Source organism: Branchiostoma floridae, chromosome 4, assembly GCF_000003815.2.
Source record: "Branchiostoma floridae strain S238N-H82 chromosome 4, Bfl_VNyyK, whole genome shotgun sequence".
Taxonomy (NCBI): domain Eukaryota; kingdom Metazoa; phylum Chordata; class Leptocardii; order Amphioxiformes; family Branchiostomatidae; genus Branchiostoma; species Branchiostoma floridae.
The window spans coordinates 2,820,043-2,836,017 of NC_049982.1; the positions used below are offsets into that span (position 1 = coordinate 2,820,043).

General features: G+C 40.6%; 3 protein-coding genes across 3 annotated transcripts in view; 1 reads left to right on the forward strand and 2 right to left on the reverse strand.

The window, feature by feature from the left end:
- Positions 1-242: 242 nt before the first annotated feature.
- Positions 243-4,636, reverse strand: LOC118413001 (fibropellin-1-like; the record flags this gene model as incomplete). Its single annotated transcript, XM_035816099.1, has 9 exons — positions 4,552-4,636; positions 4,095-4,414; positions 3,507-3,645; positions 2,827-3,165; positions 2,481-2,594; positions 2,145-2,369; positions 1,511-1,639; positions 1,032-1,151; positions 243-373 (listed from the first exon to the last, which is right to left on the reverse strand). Coding segments are annotated over exons 1-9 (1,575 nt in total), but the record flags the coding sequence as incomplete, so codon positions are not given.
- A 2,030-nt stretch (positions 4,637-6,666) lies between these two features.
- On the forward strand, positions 6,667-8,262 carry LOC118413870 (zinc finger protein 135-like). Its single transcript, XM_035817468.1, has one exon. The coding sequence runs from the start codon at positions 6,677-6,679 to the stop codon at positions 7,949-7,951; it is 1,275 nt and encodes a 424-aa protein (XP_035673361.1). The 5' UTR covers positions 6,667-6,676; the 3' UTR covers positions 7,952-8,262.
- A 1,049-nt stretch (positions 8,263-9,311) lies between these two features.
- The window catches only part of LOC118413002 (thrombospondin-3b-like), a 7,704-nt gene continuing 1,040 nt past the window's right edge, over positions 9,312-15,975 (reverse strand). The window contains exons 3-11 of the mRNA XM_035816100.1: positions 15,629-15,714; positions 15,256-15,351; positions 13,597-13,772; positions 12,029-12,077; positions 11,551-11,723; positions 11,249-11,323; positions 10,865-10,962; positions 10,042-10,181; positions 9,312-9,759 (exon numbers count right to left, since the gene is read on the reverse strand). Coding sequence (XP_035671993.1) covers positions 9,728-9,759; positions 10,042-10,181; positions 10,865-10,962; positions 11,249-11,323; positions 11,551-11,723; positions 12,029-12,077; positions 13,597-13,772; positions 15,256-15,351; positions 15,629-15,714 — 925 coding nt within the window. The 3' untranslated portion in view covers positions 9,312-9,727. The remainder of the gene's footprint in view (positions 9,760-10,041; positions 10,182-10,864; positions 10,963-11,248; positions 11,324-11,550; positions 11,724-12,028; positions 12,078-13,596; positions 13,773-15,255; positions 15,352-15,628; positions 15,715-15,975) is intronic.

The window sequence follows — 15,975 nt, forward strand, 5'->3', positions numbered from 1 at the left end:
TAAATATTAATGACTACACTTTTTCTATTAAACAGTCATCTAGAAGTAGGAATTTTACTCACGGAGGCAGATGTAGTAGAAATTATAGTCTTGGCAGGTCCAACCAACCGGGCATTGGACTTGGGAACACCAGTCCATATCTAAGCAAAGAAAAGTTGGAGGAAAAAATCATGACGTAACAGGTTGAAATGCTCTGACCGTTGTGAAGAATAGCAGTTGATGACTAGAATGTGTTTATGAGAGTAACCACCACACGAACCTGATTCACAGTGGTCTCCGTGGAATCCTGTACGACAGCTGCAGCTGTAGGAGTTGATGCCGTCATGACAACTTCCGCCATTTTGGCACGGACTGGAGGCACACTCGTCGATGTCTGGTGAAAAAAGATAAATAAAGACCCTTTATTGCATCTCTTTTCCACACAGGTATGAGTAAAGGTCACAACAGAACATGTTAAAGAGGTACAGTTAACAGATACAAAATAAAGCTATCTTATTCAACCTCCGCTTGCTTTTCAGTTATGCTAAAGATACTGAAGAACTGATGTTTTGTGGTAGTTAATTTGTCTAGTTGTATTAGGAATAAGAATTTTTCGACAGAACGTTAAGAACGTGAAGAAGGGAAATAGGTTTTGTACAACCTTATAAAGCTCATTTGTTTTCACTATACAATCTACATTCTATTGGAAAAATGGCATCCGTCCTCTATTCTGTTCAAATTACAATGTTTACATATTTTTGTTCCAGAGGGATACACTCGAATTGTCAGGTTGGAGTGAAATTCTGGCAGTGACAAAGCCACTCGAAATTTTTGAGGACTAGTACGTAATCAATGTATACAAATTAACTAATGTGAGCGATTACACTAATTTCAAGGCCAGCGTAAAAGCGCCCAAATAGATGACATGTATCCCATTTAACATTTTCAAGTATGACGGCAGTATGTATTCTTAAAGTTTTGAGTTTCCCTGCGTTTTTATGATGGGCGCAGTGCTACTACAATCATGTATCTCATTGACAAAGTGTACTCACTGATTTCACACAGATTCCCATCAAAACCAGCTGGACACTCGCAGAATTTGGAAGACTCGTTGAAGCAAGAGGTGCACACCCCGCTGTTCTGACACACGTTTTGGTCGCATGGTTTCAAGGCTGGGAACAAAGGTATGGTCAAATTCTGTAATGTTTCGCTGTAATTTTATCCTGTGTAGTCTACTTTAGATTGTCCTTTTGACCACTTTATAACGTTTAACGTACTTGGTGACAATAACCTTCACTCCAGGAAAGTTTTGTAAAGCCAAGAAATAAAGAGGAGTTGAACACAATAACACATTAGAATTTGGATAACCCTCTGACTAAAGTAGACACACGGTATACTGTACTATTCGTTTGCCCTTTACACGCCACTTGTAATTAGCCCTCTTAATAAAACCATGATTTACATTATTTTTGCCTTTATTCTCATTAACAACAAAGTAACACTTTTATTGTAACATTGACGTGAAACTGACCAGCCTGACAGATGTAGTTATGTTGTTCAGCGCACGGGGCCACGTTAGCCAGGAAGTTGTCGGAGCTGTCCATGAGAACACACAGGTCACAGGGAGTGGCAGGGGTAGTTGCTGACCACTGTAGAGGGCCTAGTGTTGAAAACATACATATTTTTAACGTATTGAATTTTATATCTATCACTGCATGGTGTTGCAAAATATATTTTGAAAATGGTGCATCGATACCAAGTGCAATGAGCTCCTTTCTAAATGCCCACCACTACTCCTTTAATTTGTTAATACCATCCATAGACATCTGGGTGACCCCTTCAACAATCAAAAGTTAGGTGGCAACGGTGGACAACATTTAAAAAGAGCACATTAAATCGGATGAGTCAAAGCAGAAATGTTGTCCATTAGTCATTGTCATAGCCACTTTTAGGTAGTATAGTATATACATGGCCATACAGTTAAAATAAGGTCATGTATGTATGTATGTATGTATGTATGTATGTATGTATGTATGTAGGAAAAAAAGCACGTCTCATGTGGCATGCTAAGATGCATTATTTGTTATGCTGTTGAATGTTACACATTGTTAGATACATACAGAAACCTGCAGGACCCTGGTCTGACAATAACGAGGCTACAGTACCTGCGATGGCGGACCCGTCACTGTACAGGAAAGTAGCCGGTGCAGCTTTCATTGCCAGCCAGTTGGAAGCTGCATTTGAGGCCGCGATCTTGTCCGCGAGGAAACGCTGCTGCTGCTCGTCTTTCACGTCCACCATGCGGCCGCTGTTGGCGCTGCAGGCTTGTGTTGCTTCTTGGTGGGTCAAGGCGACGGAGGAGAACCGGTAGCATTCTCCGGTGAAGGTTGCTACGTACGGTTCAGAAGAAGAAATTTACATTTGAATGCTTTGAAAATGTACGTGAATTTTTTAATAAAATATTCATAAATGCAAGTCAAAGGGTAGTATCAAAGTGCTACCTGTTTCACAGTTCTTGCCGGTGGCATCTTTAGGACAGACACAGCTGTAGCCGTTCACGTGATCCAGGCAGGTTCCTCCCAGCCAGCAAGGGTTGCTCGCGCACTCGTCAATGTCTGCATCGATGTGTTATGGAGCATAACATAAGACGAAGCTTTTGTTCATATGCATGCTTTAATCTTTGGTCTAAGAGCTTCATCGATTGCGGAGAAACACAATACATAATGTGCTATATAGATTTTTTTTAACATGGCATTTAAAAGCGTTCGCTCGTAGTTTCTTACCTTATATATCACATATAAAGAGAGAGACAGTTGGAAAGAGAGAGACAGAGAGAGAACGACTTACGTTGATCACAGTCGGTCCCTGTCCATCCGTTCTTACAGCTACAGGAATAGCTCGCCACGAAGTTGGTGCAGGTTCCGTGTACGCAAGGAGAGGACGCGCAGTTATCAACTGGATTCGGAGATGTCATCGGAACGTCTGTAGTCGTTACTGAGGAAAAGGTAGTCGGACCAACTGGAGCTGTTACCGGGGAGGTCGTCTGGATGAACGGGGTCGTAACAGGAGAGCTTGTTGTCTCGATTGGGGTCGTTTGTGTGGAGGTGGTTGTCACGATTGGTGTCGTTTGCGTGGACGTGGTTGTCATGGGTGGAGTTGTGACCGGGGAGCTTGTTGTAGGAAGCGCTAGAATATGGCATCGATATCGTTATGTCATTAACATCATAATGTAAAGTTTGATGATGATCTACTTCGTTGTCGAATATACATGTAAAAACACTTGGCCAACAGCTCACACACTATTGGCAGCTAAAGACCAATGATTGAGATGATGTGAGCTGCATCAAAGACCTGATTATGCTGAAAGTAGCTAGTCAATCTTAATACACCACAAGTGGCAGGTCCATGATCTGATCCTTTTTCACCTGAAGACGATTCTCGTACTCAACCGTCGTTCATTTTTTTAAAACTCTATTTCGGGAAAATGTACATGTACAAGTAGAAGGATTGCTGTTTTTAATACTCACCATCAACTCCAAGTAACTCTATCCTCAGTCGTGGAGCGCCGGACCACGTTTGCGGGTTGACGAGGATATACCGGGCGTAGATGTACGAGGTGAAGTTTTGTTGGACGATAGTTTCGTTGTCACTCTTGCCGCTGAAGATCTAAGCAGATGAAATATTGGAGCAAATCAGAATGTCAACATATTTTCTATACAATGCAATTTTTCATCTAAAACATATAATCCATTTCAATGCGTAGGCCATAACTGTTAGGGGTGCTCGAACAGTGAGAGGCCAGCTCTATAGGGTTACTCTGGCGTGTATACTGCGCAAACAGCTGTTTGTAATTATAAAAACCTTGAAGTATGCATGGTGTGTTTACAAGGCGATTTTCATTCTGTACTTTCTATATTCCACCCAGCTAGATCAATCTACGATGTTACAATTCGAAAAAGAGGCTTGATGTTTCTTTTGTTCAGGTTTCCCTTTCTGTACAACCCTTGTGTCAAAAGGCGTATTTACAGGCATATATCAGAGATTAATGTTTACTATGCATTGTATTGAAAGAAGGACAGTGTAGTGTAGCTATCAACCGTCATCTAAGCACTTGCCTTGGTGCTCCCACCACCTTCCGAGTACAGAAGTAATTCCGTTGTGTTGTCCAACTGGTAAATAATCCTGTAGGTCTCCACGTAACCATCTCCCTGTCCCTGGGTCTGGATGCCGAAGATGTAACGATTGTACTGTAGATCCACCGCCAGGAACTCATTTGTGCCTTGTCCTGACGGCTGCCATGCACCATCACCGTTCAAGCGGCCCCTGTACGCCTCGGATCCGCTCACTTGGGATGAAGCTGTCATCAGACCATCTGGGATGATTGAAACATCCTGTACCCCGATGGGCTGGTACACGACAGATGACATTCCAGTCACTGTGGTGACAAGTATAATAAGTGAGAAATATACAGGAAAATGTGAATACTAAAGGTTTTCTAATCTTCTACATCAATCAACCCATTGTTAAAAGCCCAGGAAAGAAAAAAATGAACCTCTATTTCGACATACCAACCTTGTGCTGGGGCCGGCCAGGCGATTGCAGCCGCGAGGAAGAGCAAGCCCGTCCACATCCTTGCCAGTGGGGACTGTGCGATGATACAGACCACCGTTTGGTGTTGAGCCCAGTATTAACTGGGAGTCACAAAGTACACATCACATCCTTGCCAACAGCAGTGCGTGTTGTAAACTTACCAAACTTTCCATTAAGATGCGTTTTAGCTTGATAACAGGGGCGTTAGGTAGACAAGGTAATGCCCGATGTTGAGCCAAACTTTCCCATTAAAATGTGTTTTACGTTACTTACCAGCGAAAGGTATATATATAGATCAGGTAATGCGCGATGCTTATTGTAAGAAAGAAAAACAAGTAAACATCACATCCTTGGCAACAGCGATGTGTGCTGTAACGTTACCCAACGTTCCCATTAAGGTTTGTTTTGTATTACTACTAACAGGCGTATGGTAGACCTGGTAATGCGCAATGTTTATTGATCAAAAGAAAATCACTGTAACCATCACGTCATTGGCAAAAGCGGCGCGTGCTGTAACGTTACAAAACGTTCCCATTTAGATGTGTTTTTGAGTGCTAAAAAGGCGTAAGGTAGTCCAGGAAAGTAAGTAAGAATTACACCCCCGGAAACAGCGGTGTGTGATGTAAACGTACCAACATTTCTTATTGAAATGTGTTTGGTCCAGGCCACTTTGATTTGATTACATGCATGACATGCTTTGGGAACCCCCAGATCAATGCGAGCTTGCGAATAAAAGAACCCCCTCCCTTGAAAAAAATTGCCTTCATTATGAAATTTAAGTGGTCAGGAAGGCTGAACAAATGGTGTTGGGAGAATATTGTGGTATCATATCCATGTATCATATGGTCCCTTTTCTGTCCACAGTCCCACATACGGTGTGACGTGCAGCAGGGGTTGGTTCAAAGTGCGGACAGCCTGAAACGAGGCGAACGGGGCATATGGCATAAAGGTTACAGTCTTCCCTACCAACCTCTACGTGGGGATTATAGACGTAATGTTACATGTATTAAGGCTCACACTACCCACCATAGCTTACTACGCTTTACTTCGTCCTACGACGCCAACGAATACGCTAAACTAGATAATGTTTTGGGTTATATAGCTTTAATAGAATGCTAGTTTAGTGGTCAAGACCTTCAGGCTGTATGAATTTCAAAAACAGACGATTGCATGTTTTGCATCAGTAAACTTGCCACTAAACAAACGCCCTATAAGTCACACACCGAGTACTTAACGTTACGTAAAACGGGGGTCCCGTGCAGGAGGAGGTGCCTCGACCACGTTAAACAGCCTCATTACTCATACTGGGTACCTACTGGCTGGCAAAATACACCAGATGATTATAAGCTGTACATGTATTTGGATAACCAGGCGTACCACTTCACCTTTGCCCTACTTTGGGTTCACCTCTGACCTCACCATACGACGAAGTCCGAAAAACGAACTGTAGCATGTCCGGTTTACACGGAGAGAAAAATAATCGTAGAAAGCAGGTAAGACTTAGAACTGAGAAGCCGAACATTTTTATACCAAGTGTGATAGTTTCAGGTCATTTTTGTGGGAATAGTGTCATCGAAAGATGATAAGTTTTATTTTAGGATGTAAGATCGTAATGATTGCAGGGGGAGGGGGGCGAAAACAAACAAACGTGCAAATTCGGGCAAAGGGCCTGGCCGTTTTGAATAGAACACTAGTATAGACAGTGATATTTTGTTGCAAAATGCTTATAAGGCGAAGTCACAGATCACCTATGAGTATGAGTGAATGCAATTTGGCGTGATTTTATGGTCTCGACCGGTTGGGGTGGTGGTGTAACCATATTGCAAATAAATTAAAATTTTCATTCCGATTACAACATTTTCCTTCAAGCAATCAAGGGAAGATCTCACGTGAGCTCGACGGAGGGGGTAAGTATTTGTTAGCAATCTGAAAAAAAAAAACACATTTATTATCAAGCAAGTCAAAATATTGCCAGTAAATTGAGTATGTACTAGGTTAAGTTAGAACTCAAAATACATGTACTTTGTTTTCTTTGATTCAGATATCGACAGTTTAATTGCTTATCTGATTGATTTTGTTGATTTCTTCATTTTCTCATTAGGCTGACATGGCAGAGGCAGGTTATGGGTCCCCCACCGGAGTACACCTGAACCCTTGCGATGCGTCTCCCACCAGGGTTTCCCAGGTTGACTGCGGCAACAAAACAAGCAATACTGCAGACAAGACGGCAGCACAAAAAGGGAAGTTGAGTAACGCGGGTGAGAAACTCTACATGTGTGACGAGTGTGGTTACCGAACGGATAAGAGGTCAGACTTAGTCGTACATGTGAGAGTTCACACCGGAGAAAAGCCCTACAAGTGTGACCAGTGTGACTATTCTGCTGCACAGAGATCCTCATTGAGGCAACATAGATTAAAACACACCGGAGACAAACCCTACAAGTGTAGTGAGTGTGGGTACAGAGCAGCACATAAGTCTACCTTGACTACGCACATAAGAACGCATACCGGGGAAAGACCCTACAAGTGTGACCAGTGTGACTATTCTGCAATTACTAAATCGACTCTAGACCTTCATCTCAAAAAACACGCCGGTAAGAAGCCCTACATGTGTGGGGAGTGCGGGTACAGGACGACTCGAATGTTTAACCTATCTGCACACATGAGGACCCATTCGGGAGAAAAACCCTTCAAGTGTGACTGGTGTGATTTTTCCACTGCAAGAAAATCAAACTTAGAAGTTCACGTAACAACTCACACGGGTAAGAAACCCTACAAGTGTGTAGAGTGCAGTTATACATCAGCTACTAGTTCTAACTTATCCCGACATATGAGAAAACATACGGGAGAGAAACCCTTCAAGTGTGACCAGTGTGACTACTCTGCAGCAGTTAAATTCGCTTTGGACAAACATGTAGCAAGACATAACAGCAATCACGAGAAACCCTTCATGTGTGGGGAGTGTGGGTACAGGTCAGATCAGAAGTGTCACTTATTACAACATTTGAAGACACACACAGGTGAAAGACCCTACAAGTGTGACCTGTGTAGCTATTCTGCAGCACAGAAATCCACTTTGTCCCAGCATCTAAGGACTCACATTGATGCCAGACCCTTTAAATGTGACATGTGTGGGTACAGGGCTACACATAGGTGTACATTAACCAGACATATGAGAGCCCATACTGGAGAGAAACCTTACAAGTGTGACCAGTGTGACTATTCTGGAGCACGCAAATGCTCGTTGGACAAACATAAAGTCACTCACACTGGTGAAAAACCCTTCATGTGTGAGGTTTGTGGCTACAGGACTGCTCAAAAGACTCGCTTAACCCAACATATGAGAACTCATACAAAAAAAAAAGGACTCCACACGACATAAAACCTCGGTGAAGTAGTTATGGTATTTGCAGTGTAGGATCCCAGTTTGATATGATTACCATAGATTATAATAATAAAACGTTTATTTGCAAGTTTGTGCCCGAGGGCTAATTGCAAGTTCATGGTATAAACATAGTAGATATACAAGTGACAATGGACAGTTATTAACAATATTCTACTGTAATACTGGTGTTGGCTATTTCTAAACATGTTGGGTTTGACTTCTTTTTTTGGAAGCAGAGGGAGTCAAAATTAATAATCAACTGTTTTGAGGTTCCAAGAGTTACAGTATATTTATTCCATAGGTGACCAGGTAGCTAAAACAATAGAAAGTGATCAAGGCAAAGTGGACTTTGATAGGTAGCTGACAATGGGAACATACTTTGTATTTTATGTTCTATTGCTATAAATTACAATATCAATCCCTTATTTTCTAAATATGATGACATACTATTTTATCTGTTTTATCCTAGTTTATTGAAGACCTACCTCCAAATATTTTGTAAAATAAATTCAATCATTTGCAAAGAAAAAAACGATTATGGAGTTTGCAGTGTTGACTTTCAGTTTGATACTATCTCTACCACAGATATCAATTGTTTTGAAGTTCCAAGAGTTACAGTGTATATTTTCCATAGGTGACCAGGTACTAGTACCAGTTTACAATAGAAAGGGATCAAGGCAGTTTGGACTTTAATAAGTAGTAAGTATATATGTATATTGCTATTATCAATTCATAATTTTTCTAAATATGATAGAATACCATCTTACCATCATATCATAGTTTCTTGAATACCTACCTCCAAGTATTTTGTAAAATAAATTCAATCAATCATTTTTTTTTTAATTGTATAATTTAAGCTGTAATAATTGAATAAACTTGCTAAGCAGATGTGATGAGACTGGCACATTTTTATGGTTGTTCTGAGTACTGGTATAAACACCTGTCATTGCTTATACCAGATGGATCTAGTCAATGACTTGTTGGGGATATCTCAGGTATCCCTGTCAGCCCCTAGTCATAGACCTTTTTGTGATATCCCAAATGAATATGAGAGCCTCTCTGGAATAATGGCTTGTTTTGGATACAACGCCACCCCGCCTAGAATAGGCCATATATCGCAATGTCCGTGCGTTCAACAGTGTGATTTTCTGTGGTAAATGAATAATAGCAATGAATCTGGATATTTTCTACCAGAAACGCTTAAACTCACGAAACACTGTAAAAAAAACGTTTTTACATTCCAATCTTGAAAACACTGAATGTATACGTAGCCAAATTAAAAGAACTGCCCTGTAAACATGACGAAGAACGAGACGTTGCAATAAAGAATATCAGTCAGAGAAACAAGACACACTCCTTGTTGCTTCAAGCTTTATTGAAAGGGCGTTTGCAGCTACATCAAGTTGTCACTACTAAACCTGCGTTTAACATTAGGAATAAAGATGATAAAGAGGGTAGAGCTGGTGATCCTTTGTTGATAGCAGAATCTTTTCAAATATTACAATTCAGGTCTATAGTTATGTTACATGCCAATGGCCATCATTCACATTAATAACGTAATTATTAATTCCTTTTTAAAACTCTGAATCACCGAGTAATCCTGTCTGTAAATGTCTGAACATGTATAGATATTTATGTTCGCTGCAGGTTTATCAATAAGATTGCTTCTTTTCAAGTTAATCCGGAAATAAAAGAAAAAATACAATCAGGAGAGTGTGCAGAGCTACAGTTAGTTTCTTGGACCGTCGCATTTTACGCGGTCACGGTCACGCTCTACATCTGGCTGAAGTCAGCAGGTACGTTGTCTGAAACACAAATCCGTCAAGTTAGGGTTATAACCTACTAGTGACGTGTTAAGGTATTCACAGGAAGAATAACTGTTCTGCTGGCATCTGATGTATATTTATTTGTTGATGTTTATTTATGCAAACGATAACTTAATAAACAAGAGATATCTTGCTTATACTGTATCTTGACCACGTTTAATATTCAAATAAAGTGAATGCATAGTGTAAGAGGTCACCAGAATTTGTAGGAATAATATCAATATATTCATTACAGAATATCTTTATGTGATGATAACCTACCTTCGCACTTGGTGACGAGATCTGCCCAGATGACGTCCTGTTGGGAGTAACAGTACACGCCGACACGTCCGCCCCGCAGGGACACGTCATGCACGTTCCCGGAGTCAACCATGAGCTGGCGGCCGGAGTACAGCTTCAGCCTGCGTGGGTTTAGACAATATTAAGTATTTTTATGCAAATTATTGTCCACTTTCATTGATTTTTTTTTAAGTAACGATTATTTCAGACAGTACTAGTTACACAATACATTTGTCTGAAGTTTTTTTTATCACGAAGAGGCAATTTAAAATACTTAGATAGTAAATTGTACAATCCAAATGCTACACGTGCCGTTTTGAGTAATATTCGGGTTTAAAAGGCGACAAAGCGTTATGTTGCTACATTTCTTCCCTCTCCGTATCTCCTGCTGATTAATTTACTTGTCACAGGGTTTACTAGTATCTTTATGCTAAACTTACGACGCATGTCAAAGCTGATACCAATGAATCAGGTGGGTATGAAGATAAAAAGGACAATGAAACAGGAGAAAAATTGTTTACTGAGAATATTGTAAAATCAAGATTTTGTCCAGACAGTTGCACCCATTCCGACCACGTAAATGTACTATGTATCTGCATGAAGCTTTTGCACAAGGCATTTGATTGTACCTCCACATACTATACATGCTGTTTTGAGTAATACTTCTCCTACAATAGATAAGAATGCATGATGGTGCCCTCTTCTTTCTCTCTTTGTATCTAATGCTGAATATGATGATTTGATCATTCTCTACCAAGTGACATACTGAGTCTGGTATTTCTATAACCGTTTATAGGCATTCTACCTTATAAGTCCGATGTCAGGAAGATGCTTCAGCTCCCAGCGGTAGGCGGTTTGGTCGCTCCAGCCGAGCTTGTTGGGGTCTTCCCACAGGAGCTTGGTCTGGGCACAAGTATGAAAAAGTAGAGTACTATCATCAGAGGGATGTTAAGATTATTTGTACAATCGATAAGTTATACATCCCGGTAATAGGACACACTAGAGAAAAGTTGCTCTGGAACACAGTCTTTAAAACGGATCTTTCAGATAGCCGCTGTATTTCGTCAGTTGTGATCAATAATCACGATGAAAAAAACGGTACCTCATGATTGTCAATACACAACTATTACAAAGTTGACATTGAATTTCCATGAATTACCCGTGTAAAATTTTAAGACAATGGTCTCACCTGCCCCTGCACCTTGACTGCCTGCCACAGAGCGGATGCCAGGTCTTCACCAGGTCCAGTCGTTGAGTCCACCAGCTGTAAACATACAATAAATGTCCGATAAATGGTGTCACGTACCAGTACATATCTGTAGCTTTTTGAACTGCAATCGGTAATTCTACACCAGCCAGTCTAGAACTGCAGCCGGCCCCACAATTGCCGCCCCCCTAGGAGTAAGATTGTGAAAACACAGGCTAATCCTCGATATCCTGGACTGAAACTAGGTATAACAACCTCATTCTTTGATAGATATGAGTAAATACCTTCAACTGCAAACCAGCTTCTCCGCCAGCGCCGTCCCCTGCCTGTTTCCAGCACACCAGGTAGAAGCGGGAGTTGCTCTGGTAGCTGAAGACGAAACCCACGAAGTCGTCATCAACCTGGGTGTTCACAAAGAAGGTCCCGCGGTAGTCCAGACTGCCGAAGCTGGTCATGCCTGGAATGAGATAAGGATGATAGTTTGTAGCCACAAGCAGAATGTGTTGATAACATATAAAGGTTCTTGCCTGTGTGTTTACAATGTCGTTCTAACCCCCCTTCCTATTGCTATAGCTTTTCACTATTGAATAAAAATGATACGTGCGTAATATTCAATGGACTGAACTGCAAAGTAGATTACAAAAGCGGCTCTTGGGTAATGTACACTATAGAATAATGTAAATAATTGATAATATTTGCAAATGACAATAACAAGATTCAATCATACAGTCCATCACAGTATCGCAAAAAAAACGTACGTACCAAGAATAATTCCAGGATCGCTGTTCAAATTCTGGGTGATCTCTGCGCCCTGTTAAAAGATCTGCACTGTTAATTGATGCTTCTACAGTTGTCCAAGTAAGAACGATAATGGAAAAAGATGAAGAGAGACCAATGCACGGTGGATCAAGGGGGGATCTGAATAAGAAAGTCACCCCTGTGATGAACCGGGACGAGTGGGGATACAAGCTTAGCCACGCTTGGGGTTGTGATCTCACAGCAAAAACGCCGCCTACAACGGCTACATATAGCGGCGAGAAGCAGTCAGAAGCTCCAAGGAAGGTGTCTGATAGACTCCGAAACGTAAGCACAGTAAGTACAACCTGGTTGTGTACAAGAATTCTCATTTGTCCTATATTCTACTTGATTCTACAAACCTGATGAAATTATTTTTGGAAGGGACAATGTAATTTTTTTGGTTTATCAGAGATCAATATTTACCTCCATGAAAAAATGGAGGTATAGTTTTGAGTGTGTCTGTGTGTGTGTTTGTGTGTGTGTTTGTGTGTGTGTTTGTGTGTGTGTCTGTGTGTCCGCATATTTGTGGTCATCATAACTTGAGAACCTCTTGATGGACTACAACTATGATATTTAGTATGTAGGTAGGGGTTGGGAAGACGAAGGTCAAGGTCAATTTTGGGCCCCCTGGTGTGTGGCCTTGGTACTGCAGCGCAACTTCCGGTTTTGCTATCTCGGTGTTCTGAACATGCTATGGTCAAGATTTTTAAGCGTTACATAGCTCTTGTGCTCAGGAAAAAATTACGTAAGTTTGGGCCCCCTAGCGTCTAGTTTGGGAATAGCAGGGGCATTTTTGTCAAAAACTTCTGACGAGGATAACTCAAGAAGGGAACAACGGATTTTCATCATTTTTGGTATGTAGGTACCTTAGACAATTTTGTACAAGATTAAATACTAATTATGCAAAATAGGAGTACATTTGCATAATTAATGAGGATATTATATCATGGCAGTTTTTTCAATGTATCTCTTGTCCTGGATGTGATATGGTCTTGACATTTGGCTGGTAGATAGCTTGCAGTGTCATGACAAAGTGGGGCAGGTTTCAGCCCCCTAACATTTAATTGCGGAACTGCAGGGGCGTTTTTGTCAAGACATTCTAAAGAGGATAACTGCAGAAAGGATTGATGGATTGGCATCATACTAGGCATGCGGGTATCTTAGGCAAATATGTTCATAATGATATACATTTATGCAAATGAGGACTTAATTTGCATGATTAATGAGGAAATTGTATAATTCCATTGTTTTCAATAACTGGACTTCAATAAATGTAACACATTTTAACTATGATAGGTGGAATATAAGCAGATACCAAATATGGTAATGAGGAATTTATTTGCATAATTTATGTAAAAATTGCAAAAACGCTTTATGATTAATAATGGGAATTTCATAATTGTGACATGTGTACGTTAGTCAATGATGAACAATACCATGCATAAATTATGTTAATGTGCTAGTCAATTGCATGAAATTTACGAAAGCTCTAAATTTTCATGGAGGTATGAGGTCGCCGAACTCTAGTTCACCTCGTTTCTGAACTCCCACTGGGGTGGGTTGCTGGAGTCGGGGTCCCCGAGGTTGACTGTTAGGTACTTCCTGAAGTCCGTGCGGCTGATGACGTCATTGGCAGGACACACGTCATCAGCATCTGGCACTCCGTCGTTGTCGAAATCAAGAGTGCAGACATCGCCTATGCCGTTACCTTGAAAACAAATAAAGGGCATTGTGATTAGAAACAAATGGGGTCCTGCATGTAAGAAACGTTTGGATATTTGGAGTTTTGTTTTGCACATTCAGTAATGTCTCTCTTCTGCTAATGTTTTAGCAGGAGACAGACAATATTGGTTGAAAGAAAATAATCAAAAACTAGAGTTCGGCGACCTCATACCTCCATGAATATTTAGAGCTTTTGTGAATTTCATGCAATTGACTAACACATTAACATGATTTATGCATGCAGTTATTCATCATTGACTAACATACACATGTCAAAATTATAAAATCATTAATCAATGGGCGGTTTTGCAATTTTTACATAAATTATGCAAATTAATGCCTCATTACCATATTTGGTTTCTGCTTATATTCCACCTATCATAATTAACAAGTGTTACATTTATTGAAGTCCAGTTATTGCAAACAATGGAATTATACAATTCCCTCATTAATTATGCAAATTGAGTCCTCATTTGCATAACATGCATATCATTATGAACATCTTTGCCCAAGCTACCTGCATGCCTAAAATGATGCCATTTCGTCAATCCTTTCTGCAGTTATCCTCTTTGGAATGTCTGGACAAAAACGCCCCTGCAGTTCCGAAATTAAATGTTAGGGGGCTGAAACCAGCCCCACTTTGTCATGACCATGCAAGCTATCTACCAGCCAAATGTCAAGACCATAGCATGTCTGAAACAAGGGATACATTGAAAAAACTGCTATTATAGAATATTCTCATTAATTATGCAAATGTACTCCTATTTTGCATGATTAGTATCTTATCGTGTACAACATTGTCTAAGGTACCTACATACCAAAAATCATGAAAATCCGTTGTTCCCTTCTTGAGTTATCCTCTTCAGAAGTTTTTGACAAAAACGCCCCTGCTATCCCAAAACTAGACGCTAGGGGGCCCAAACTTATGTCATTTCTTCCTGAGCACAAGAGCTATCTAACACTCAAAAATCGTGACCATAGCATGTTCAGAACACCGAGATAGCAAAACCGGAAGTTGCGCTGCAGTACCAAGGGGAGCCGCTAGAGGACCCAAAATCTAATCATTTCCAGCTTTCATCACACACTACCAACACACCAAGTATGAAACCAATCCACCCAGCCATTCTTGAGTTATCTTGTTTACACACACACACACAAACACACAGACAGACAGACAGACACACAAACGCAGGGTAAAATATAACCTCCATGACATTTCATGGAGGTAATTATATTTTCTACAACATAGTTAAATCATTTTCTAAAGTATGACTTGACTTGGCGTGACTTTATTTGGAACCACAAGTATGCATAGGTGATGCAAAACTACTTACAGCATCGTGCTTCAAGATTCACTGCTTCATTACAATCAAATCGCCTTGCTAAAATGTACAAAGATAAATGTAGAACATTGAAAGTTCGTTTCAATGGAAGCTCACAGAGATCTGTGTATACAAGAACGCTCATACCATCAAAATCGGTCTGATTCGCATTTGGCATGAGGCGGCAATTGTCCACATCATCAAGAACGGTGTCGTTGTCATCGTCATCGTCACACTCATCTCCTGTAAAAAAACAACAATAATTTATGGTAACACTTTAATATTCTATGTAGACGTCAGTGTCGAGGTGGATCTGACGTTTATCTATGTGTGATGGTATGTACAGCTAGATGCTTTGGGTATCTGAACATTTCTGTAATTGGCGTACTGTTGAAAGCCATATCAGAAAAAAAAAACCGTCAAAGCAAACTATGGATTAAGTATTTCCCACCTAGTTTTCATCAATTTAATCTTCAGCAAAATACAAAATGATTTATGGTTGAACCACTTAAAGACATACCTCGTCCATCGTTATCTGTGTCAAGTTGGTCACTGTTGGGCACCATGATGCAGTTATCCAGACTGTCCGGATAGCCATCAGCATCACTACATAAGCCATACGATATACCTCAATTTGCATTCTGGTGCTTTCGATCGTAGCATTGGAAACATCTCAACGTGTATTCTGGCGCTTGATAGCATTGAAAATACTTCAACGAGTATGCTGACGCTTTTATCCCATTGGATATATCTCAAAGTGCATCCTGGCGCTTTTATAGCATTGATGACGCAAGAAGGCCAACAGGCGGAGACAGACGAATTAATCACAAGTGAATAAAGGAAGCATACTTGTCGATGTCGTTCGCA